Genomic DNA, 10255 nt, shown 5'->3' with positions numbered 1-10255 from the left:
ATGTATCAGAAGAGCGATTCAAGACCCTTGGGCCTCTTGTTTAAAAACACACACAGTTCTTTGCCTTGCATTGACTTATAAACAGTGCAAATCATGTAACATTTAAAGAGGCTGGGTGGTCGTGGCCATTTTTAGACTATTTCTATCTCCTTAAGAAGAAGAGCTTCATATAATGATATACAAAAATGATCAAATTTTAAAACTAATATGTATGAAATTTTTCTTTGCCAAATGATAGTTGACAGCTAAAGATATCATATCTAGAAATTTAAGTTATATCTGGTGGTTATTTTTTTTTGTTAATTTGTTAACCCCCCAGCCTCCTTAAATTTCTATGCAATAACATTCCTCTATTGAGCGCAAGATGGTAATAGCATTTCTCATTTGTTCGACTGCTTTTCATGTTAAAAACTGGCATTTTTAGCTCACCTGAGTGGAAGGCTCAAGTGAGCCTTTCTGATCAAAATTTGTCCGTTGTCTGTCGTTGTTATCGTAGTCGTTGTTGTCTTAAACTTATCACATTTTCATCTTCTTCTCAAGAACCACTGGACCAATTTCAACCAAACTTGCTACAAAGTATGTTTGGGTAAAGGGGATTCAAGTTTGTTCAAATGAAGGGCCACACTCCAAGGGGAAATAATTATGAATTAGAGAAAAAATAATGGAATTTTTAAAAAATCTTCTTCTCAAGAACCACTGGGCCAGGAAAGATGAAACTCATGTGGAATCATCCTCAGGTAGTGTAGATTCAAGTATGTTCAAATCATAACATTCGGGGGGTAGGGTGGGGCCATAATGGCTGATTAAATTTTTACATAGGAATGTATAGGAAAAATCTTTAAAAATCTTCTTCTCAAGACTCACTGGGCCAGGAAAGATGAAACCCATGTGCAATCATCTTCAGTTAGACTTAAAGGTTAGTATCAAAGGGAGGTGAACAAACTCATCATGGTTCACCTTCATCATGTATACTAAGTGTAGATACAAGTTTGTTCAAATCATGACCCCCGAGGCTAGGGTGAGGCCAAAATGGCCGATCAAAGTTTTACATAGGAATATATAGGGAAAATCTTTAAAAATCTTCTTTTCAAGAACCACTGGACCTGGAAAGATGAAACTCCTGTGGAATCATCCCCAGGTAGTGTAGATTCAAGTTTGTTCAAATCATGACCCCCCGGGGGTAGGGTGGGGCCAAATGGCTGATAAAAATTTTACATAGGAATATATACGGTAACCTTTTAAAATCTTTTCAAGTACTTCAAAGCCATGCTTAGTGATATTTATAGGGAATCAACCTCAGGTAGTGTAGATTCTAGTTTGTTCAAATCATGACCCCCTGGGGGTTAAAATTCAACACCCCCCCCCTCAGTAAACTTTCAGTTCTGATCTTATATGTGCTTTTTCCTAGCCAATTGCTCAGGTGAGGGATGTTGCTCCTGGGCATCTTGTTAACGGTTACTTTCTGAATCTAGCATCATGAAAGATGGATCTGACCGCAATATTCTAAAGTTTCAGACCGTAAATGTAAAAGAATTATTTTTTCAATGGTAACAATTTACTATTTTAAAAGATGAACGATACTTTTTATCCTGTATTTTGGCATGATTTCTTTATGCCGCATTGTCATTTTTCGGTGCTACATTTCGACAAAATCACAAAGAGTATGGAATGTGTGCACAGTAGTTTGAAAAATTCTCACCTTTAAGATGACAATTTGAAAAATTCAACTAAATTTGAGTATCAAAGAAAGCTGGGTAATTTTAATTTGTAAATATGTATTGTGAAATCATAAAGATGTAACATCATATCATTTATCAATAAAATCCCCATTTAAAACATCTACTTTAAAACTTTATTAGCTCACCTGAGCCGAAGGCTAAAGTGAGCTTTTCTGATCACATTTTGTCCGGCGTCCGTCTGTCCGTCTAGCTGTCCATCTGTCTGTATGTCCGTCTGTCTGTAAACTTTTCACATTTTCGACTTCTTCTCAAAAACCACTGGGCCAATTTCAACCAAACTTGCCACAAAGTATCCTTGGGTGAAGGGGATTCAAGTTTGTTCAAATGAAGGGCCACGCCCTCATTCAAGGGGAGATAATTGGGAATTAATGAAAATTTGGTAGCATGTTTTAAAAATCTTCTTCTCAAAAACCACTGTGCCAGGAAAGATGAAACTTATGGGGAAACATCCTCAGGTAGTGTAGATTCAAGTTTGTTCAAATCATGACCCCCGGGGGTAGGGCGGGGCCAAAATGGCCGACCAAAGTTTTACATAGAAATGTATAGGAAAATTCTTTAAAAATCTTCTTCTCAAGAATAATAAAGCCATAATTGATCATATTTATATGGAAGCATCCTCAGGTAGTGTAGATTCAAGTTTGTTCAAATCATGACCCCCAGGGGTAGGGCGGGGCCAAAATGGCCGACCAAAGTTTTACATAGAAATGTATAGGAAAATTCTTTAAAAATCTTCTTCTCAAGAATAGCAAAGCCATGATTGGTCATGGGACTACTTTTGGATTTAAGCTTTTCAAGTATAAACCAATTCTGCTTTTTCCTAGCCACAGTGCTCAGGTGAGCGATGTGGCCCATGGGCCTCTTGTTAAGATTATGAATTTAAAGAATATGTACCTTTAACATGAGATGTTAAATACATATTAGGGCTATGTGACATCTCGTATTAAGGTTCAATGATGTTCATTTTATTGCAAAAAAGAAAGTGACCTTAATTTGTGCGAAAAACCATGTGAGCTTAGAAAGTGCGTTGAGCTGTACATTTGACTGCAGCATATTGTTTTTGCTTTCACTGAACTCTGTGATATTGTAGTCCTTGAAAAACAACATATACCATGCGCTACCGAACCTGAGTAATGTTCAGAGACCCACGCTACAAGCCATGTGTCTAACTGTACCTGAACCGCTGGAACCACGAGACTTCCAGGCCCGGGAACTGTTTCCATGGAGATCCTTCCTGGGAAGGTAAAATATGGATATTCTATAATCTAGTAAGTGAAATAAAGCAAGGGAAAAAAATCTGTTAAGAGGGGAAAAGTTTCAACCATTTTTAATACTACTATAGTATTTTTTTGATTTTCTACCATAATGATTAAGATAAAATTTAAATAAGAAGCAAACATATTCCAATTAGATAATGAAGTGTTTATTTTCAGTACAATAATATATGTTCAGTATGTACAGTTTACTATTACATGTACAAACCTGTGTTGACTTTGCTAGGAATGGTCCATACCCCCTGATGTATTACCAGTGGCACATGATAGAGCACTACATACAGTTGTGTCTCTCTGGACTCAAGGATGTCGACAGGTTTAGTATTCAGACAGTTTGTTTAAATGCGTAAAAATATGTATAATGTTTAAAAATACAGATTTACTGCTTTCTACTCTAACAGGTGTTTGAGGAAATGAACTTGTATATTCTATGAATATATAAGATTAAATCATACAATGTTGACAACATGAAAATTAAGTCTAGTGCCACACAAATTAAAGGTGATTATGTTTCTGACAATGTGTGGTACGTAATCTAGCTCCACTTTATTTTTAGACATGTTGCTAATGGTGAGATACTTGGGGTGAGTTTGTTGATGGAGGATGTCTTACAGACGGGCTATCAGGATATCTCACATCTCAGTGATTCTGACGATCTCGATACAGCGAGATCTGAGAAGAAAGAAGGCTCAGTGACAACGTCCAGAGGGGCGAGCAGGCTGGACATACAGACACCCACAGGCAGCATTTCCTCCAAAGCAGGTAGGGAAGGGAAGGGCCTAAGAAATAATCCAGATAGTGCTTTGAAACTTTTTTTGTAATTTTATTGCAAGATAAATTGTGTTTTATATACCTGAAAAATGTAAAATTTTGTATTGTCTTGCATGAATAATTTCTTGTGAAAGTAGTGTGTTGCATGTTTGCTAATAGTAGATGTGTAAAGCATTAAATTTAGATCTTTGTTCATTTATTAGATTTGTATGAAGCAGTGCATGTCATGTATATGTATGTTTCTGACATATACAAGGGTTGTCCCAAAAAGTCGTAGACAATGTTTATAAATTTTAAAACCTGCAAACAGTACTAACCAAATTTTGCATAGATATAATATATTTAATGTACTTCATAATTGTGAATTTTTAAATATATATTATCTTACATTTTATTAATATTAGGACGATTTATATGAAGACTTATAAGGCCTGTCGGCGCACGAACAAAATTCGGAATAATGAACTAATATAACTATTACATTTGCTTTTATTTCTTTAGTACTATGTAATACATTGAACTCAAATTTAAATCACTGAAACCAGAATTAAAATCTTAATAAAATGTTAAAATTTCATAAAAATAGCATTAGAAACAGACGATTGGTGTCTTGATTTTCATAGTATCGTTGGAATTGAGTTTGATGAAAATGACGTCGTCAAACAAGTAACCGGCGCACGGAGATGTTATTAATTGTGTTGGATATGGTTTATATACATCAGAGATGGGAAAAAAGAGTAAAGTGATATTACACACCAGATTGTAAAAAAAGAAGTTTTATTTAAATGGCACGATATTCAATTAGAGTTTTTCCTCTATACCAAAAATAGTTATGAGATGTAAGAAGTAGAGTACTGTTTGTTAAATGCAGACAATGGGAACATTCTTGGCCGGAACGATGTCAAACAACGTTTATTCTCAGCTGCCTATAATGTAAGGCGATCTTTTTACTAAATTTAGACTAAAATTTGAATCTGCTTTAAAAATCAAATAAAAAACAATCGGACAGTCGTGAATTTAAATAAGTCCCTTAGTCAAGAGTGGTCTACCACTTTAGAAAAAATATTGAATGTTAATAGACGAGAGTGAAGCAGACAAAGAGATCATGACGTTAAAAGAGACGTAATTTTACGCTTGCTTTCGTGTGCCGGTGTACACTTACATTCTTTCTTTATTTTTTATTTAATTTTTCTTTTTTTTTTTTGGTTTTTAATTAATATCAATTGTCACATTATACATGTTTATGATATCTTATTAACATCAATACATCATGAATACATACATAAATAAATACCAAAAAAAATATAGTGACTACTGAGAGGGGGAAAGAAAAAGAAAGAAAGAGAGAAAGAAAGGGGGTGAGAAATGGTGAAAGAATGAATAAACAGAAGAGCATGTTCATAGGAATAAGGTAGTGGTATATGTATGTCCAAGCATTGCAAAAGGTCTTTAGGTGTCTGGTTTTAGCGCTACTGGTCAGAGACCAGAAGAGCTTATGTGATAGTAATGTGTCCGGCGTCCAGCTGTCTGATTGTCTGTCTGTAAACAATTTTTCTAAATGCTACTCCTCCTACAGTTTTGGTCTAATTTCAATATAACTTGGCATACAAGTAGACTACACTAAGATACGTAATTCTGTTTATCAGTTTTTGATTTCGATGAACGGTGTTGCCATGGTTACTAAAAATAGAAATTTCTGTAAAATTGTTTCAAAATGCTACTCCTCCTACAGTTTTGTCTGATTTCAATTTACTTGGCATACAAGTAGACTACACTAAGATACATAATTCTGTATATCGGTTTTTGATTTCGATGAATGATGTTGCGGTGGTTACTAAAAATAGAAATTTCTGTGAAATTCTTTCAAATGGTACTCCTCCTACAGTTTTGGTCTGATTTCAATATAACTTGGCATACAAGTAGATTACACTAAGATACATAATTCTGTGTATCGGTTTTTGATTCCAATGAATGGTGTTGCCGTGGTTACTAAAAATAGAAATTTCTGTAAAATTGTTTCAAAATGCTACTCCTCCTACAGTTTTGGTCTGATTTCAATATAACTTGGCACACAAGTAGACTACATTAAGAACATAAAGAGACTTTATCAAGGATCATTATACTATTTATGACTGTTGTAAAGTTTCAATTCCCAACTGCTTTAGTACAAACCAGAAGAACTTCAGTCTTGACAGAGACTTCTGGTTCTTATTAAATGTGAAATCGTCATGAAACTTGAAATGCATGATCATAAAATGTTACTTTTTGCTATGACAAGTAAAGAAATTTAATTAAACAAAGAGAAACTTGGCTGTTTTCCTTGTCAACGACTTTTTGGGACAACCCCAATTTTCCTTTGTTGAAAAATTGCAAAATTAATCCTTGATAATTTTACACCCAATATCTTTGTAATGTTTTAGTACATTAATTTTTTACCAGTTTATATAGTCACTTAGTATTTTTTTATCCATAAAAAAATCTTTAATGAAGATTTTAATCATATTTAGATGCCTTAATTTAATAATGAAATCATGAGCTATCTATACAATGTCATATTTCCTTTGGAAGATTGATCTATTTGTAAATTGTCGTTTGTAATTCATTGTTTGCTACCTTGCTTCATAAATTCCTGACAACCATAGGTTGGACAGCTTTAACTGCTGTGGTTGAGTTTAGAAAACATATCCACAGAAAAGGAGGTATCACTAATTAATTGTGTTAATCAAACCAAACTGATTAGAGACTAAGGGCAGTAACTCTAGCTTGGTGAAGGAATTTCAACGACAATATCTCCTGTTTGGAACTTCACATTTTATTCAGCTTTTCCTTGATATTTTGCATTTTTATTTGATTTTGAATTGAAATTCATTTTTGTTTGTGAAATCTGATTCTGAAATGTATCGGTATATATGACAACATTTTTTTAACGTTATAAAACATGCTCTCTCTCATATTTACAAGTAGTACATGTACTCAGAAACTTATTAATCTTCTCCTCAATAGTTACAAAAATTAAGCCTTTGCTTTAGATTATATAGCATTTTCATTCCTTTTGTGGTCATATATAGGTAGAATACTAAATGTTTAGTACTGATTGTTTTCTGTACGCTATAGTGCAGCATTACATTATATATATCAGTAGTTACTTTGTAGTTATGGGTTAAAGTTCTACAAGAAATAATTAATGCATCCTGTGATAAGGATGATTTCTTAATTTACAGTAAAAATGCAGATTTTTTAATGCATGTTTCAATATAAGTTAGATCCCTGCATGTGCGAAATTTTTAACATTTTTATTTGATGTTGCTAAGTATTGTGTCTAGTTTATCCCCTCTTTATTGATAAAAAATTATACACATTTCAGAGAGCCCTAAGAGCTTGTCTCGGACCAAGGAGCCAGTGGAAGCCTACAAACTCCTCAAGTTCTTCCTCATCCTTTGGAAGTGCCTGGAGCATGCTAAATACTCCTGGGGCAAGAGAAAGCTGTTTGTGGAGGAAATCAATAGACCCTCCCTCTTCAAAGAATACTGGTAAGTATAAGCATGACACAAATTGACCAAATCTACATGTATACGATAGGATGGACTGTTTAAAAAGATGAGATTTTTGTGTGCAAGTGGAAGCACTTTTAATTCTACTTAGGGCCCCACATCAGAATGATGGTGCCCTATAATTTATTCCCATGTCCATGTATCTGTCAAACATGTTAGATGACATGCGTAAGATGAATGTTAGGCTACTTGTAAATTTAGGGCTCACAGTATTTAAAACCAAGATCAAATGATTGAGCTTACTTGTAAAATATTTCAATAGTATTAGCTATTGGTTATGTTCATTTTCATATCCTTGAATATCTGATTTATTTTTGATTTTTTTTTTCAGCAAAGTTTACAAAACTGAGGTGCTATTACCAGTCCTACAAAGTGTTGCTAGGAGACTGGGTCAAGGTGAATTGTATGAGGGCATTGCCATGGAAACAGACCCTCTTGTCATGCCTAAAGGTGCTTCTGAGATTGAAATCAGATCCAAACAGGTAAAAACTAACTTGTATAGAAAAGATTTATTATTTGATTTAGGATAGCTGTTTTGCACTGAAATTCTTTGTTGAAATCATGTTTTCATTATTTTGTTTATTTTCTTACATTATTACCTATTGTCTTACAGAATATAGATTTAATTTTACATTACAGCTTGTGAAGTTGTTGGAGACGTTTGAGTGCCACATGATCACAGAAATTCGTAAGAAGATTGATAAAGAAGCAACTCTAGCAACAGCTGAGAGAGTGCGAGTGGAGAGCAACCTAGCAACTGATCTGTGGAAGAGACCTGTAAATTAAATATTTGTTAATTAACATACTTTCATGAAGATTTATGTATGCATGATCTTTTTCATAAGGTAAAAAAAATTAATCAATAGTTTCTCAGGCACCACCTCAACAGGTCAAAAACTGCGACTTGATCAATTTTGGCATAAAATTTTTTTGATCACCTGAGCAGGTTATGAAGGAGAGTTTTACCCTCGCCAAACCACTGATTGCGGAAGATTTTGTCACGAAACTCAAGAAGAAGATGAACGAGACAGAATCTGGAGATTTCACCATCCGCCATGACGACCTGAATGAGTGTGTAAGTGAGCTGGCGAGGAACATCATGACGAGGGAAAGGCATAACTTTGACAGGTACGCTGTTCTTATGGTAGAAGATGGTCAGTTCTTCTGTAAATTTAAATTTTAATCAATGAAAACATTGTAGAAGGGTACTTTGAATTAGAAAATTACTGGGCTTTTTTGAAATTTTTAACAGGCTAAGTATTTTGAATTTTTTAGAAATTTTATTCATTTTTGTATTTATGTTTTTTCTCTTTCAGCTACACTATGTATTATGAAAATCTGCTGAGAGTCCATCATACTCTTCTTTATTCCAAAGAGCAGGTAAAGTTACTGTTAGTTTCCTAATGCAGGAGTCATTTTTGATATGGGCTTTAGCTAATACTTAAGTTAACACTTTCTTGAACTGTTTGAGAACTGTGTGTATTCATTGGTTTATAGGAGTGTAAAACTGTATGCTGTGACCACTAATGGACTGTATATTTTTTTCAGGAGGTCAAATATCTTCAGGATGCCTTGAAGGCTGTTCAACACGACACAATGGTAGACGTCCAATGTCTGCTAGGGACACATGTCCATGACCTTCTGCAAGGTCAGTAGTCAATGAATTCTCTTGAGAAAAAAACTCTACAAAATATTAGGAAAAATTATAGATCTAGAGATGTTAGTTATATTTTGTACAAAGCTTACTATATTGATATGATTATACCCCTGCCTGAAAAGCGGGAGGGTATATGGTAATCAGGATGTTTGTACGTCCATCTGTCCATCCGTCTGTTACGCTTTGGTGTACCCATCTCTTATCTGCAACTCTTCTCATACCACTAAATGAAATTTGATGAGACTTTCACAGAATCATTATTAGGGCCCCACAAGGATTTGCGGGTGCCCTATAGTAATCACCCTGTCTGTCTGTCCGTCCGTCATTCTTCCGTCCACAAATTTTCTGTTTTTTCCTAATAACTTTTTTGTGGTTGCCCAATTAAGATCAAATTTGGTATGGTAGTTCAATAGGCAGAAAGACATATTTTTATGCTAAGTTTGTTTCTCTATGTCCCCTGGTTTGGAGCTGGGGTGGTGGGGTAGATTCCTTAACTTTATATAAGAATGCATTGGCAAAGAGAGATAACTGCTGAAAGTGTTCCCATTGTAAACTGAATGCTGCTATGAATCCCTTGGGATTAATTAGCTTTCCTCCAGAAGAAAATCCAAAGCATTATCTTTATCTGTCACATTGAGATTAATGACCACCTCTGTCTGCAAATGAAGTTTGTTTTGAAGTTAAGTCAATTTGGAATGCTATGAACACTCTGAAATGTGGATTTAAATATAAATGTTTATTCTTAATTTTGATTAAAATACCCTACGCAGTGAATTTCATTGAACTCTAAAAACAAGAAATACATGAAAGATATATTTTTTATTTTTACTTTTTTTCCCTTTTTGTAAATTCAAGAATATTATTAATTTTTAAGGTAGTTGGATAAAACCCCCATTCTATTATTAGTACTGAAAAAGTTCTTATTGTAACTTTAGAAGAAAATAATGAGAGAGGTACAATTAATCCCTTGGGATTAATTATCTAGCCTGCTGCAGAAAATTCAGTAGGCTTATCTTTATCTGTCACTTTAAGATTAATGAAAACCTTTGTCTTCAACTGCTGTTTGTTTTGAAGTTCATGCCTTCATGATATTTGCATTCAGTGAAGCCTGGTATATTATGTAACACAAGCTTCATTATTGTTTAAATATACAAATCAGTGTTAAGTTGTTCTTTACTGCCTAATGTAAATACAAGGATATTATTTACAGGTGTTAGGATATTCAGGAATTGTCTTGAAATTTTAAGAATACAGTTGCTGTTGCTT

The 10255-nt window shown here is 34.1% G+C and overlaps 1 protein-coding gene across 1 annotated transcript; it reads left to right on the top strand.

Annotated features, from left to right (window-relative positions):
- Positions 1–2825: 2825 nt before the first annotated feature.
- On the top strand, positions 2826–8980 carry LOC134265688 (coiled-coil domain-containing protein 162-like; the record flags this gene model as incomplete). Its single annotated transcript, XM_062747907.1, has 9 exons — positions 2826–2978; positions 3237–3326; positions 3567–3772; positions 7146–7311; positions 7664–7814; positions 7972–8109; positions 8279–8460; positions 8649–8712; positions 8881–8980. Coding segments are annotated over exons 1-9 (1180 nt in total), but the record flags the coding sequence as incomplete, so codon positions are not given.
- Positions 8981–10255: the final 1275 nt, after the last annotated feature.

This window comes from Saccostrea cucullata, unplaced genomic scaffold (genome assembly GCF_032062105.1).
Source record: "Saccostrea cucullata isolate Sc308-1 unplaced genomic scaffold, CSIRO_AGI_Scuc_v1 ctg10886, whole genome shotgun sequence".
Classification (NCBI taxonomy): domain Eukaryota; kingdom Metazoa; phylum Mollusca; class Bivalvia; order Ostreida; family Ostreidae; genus Saccostrea; species Saccostrea cuccullata.
Note: the sequence above shows the minus strand (reverse complement) of the source record. Positions and strands in the feature narration are given on the sequence as shown.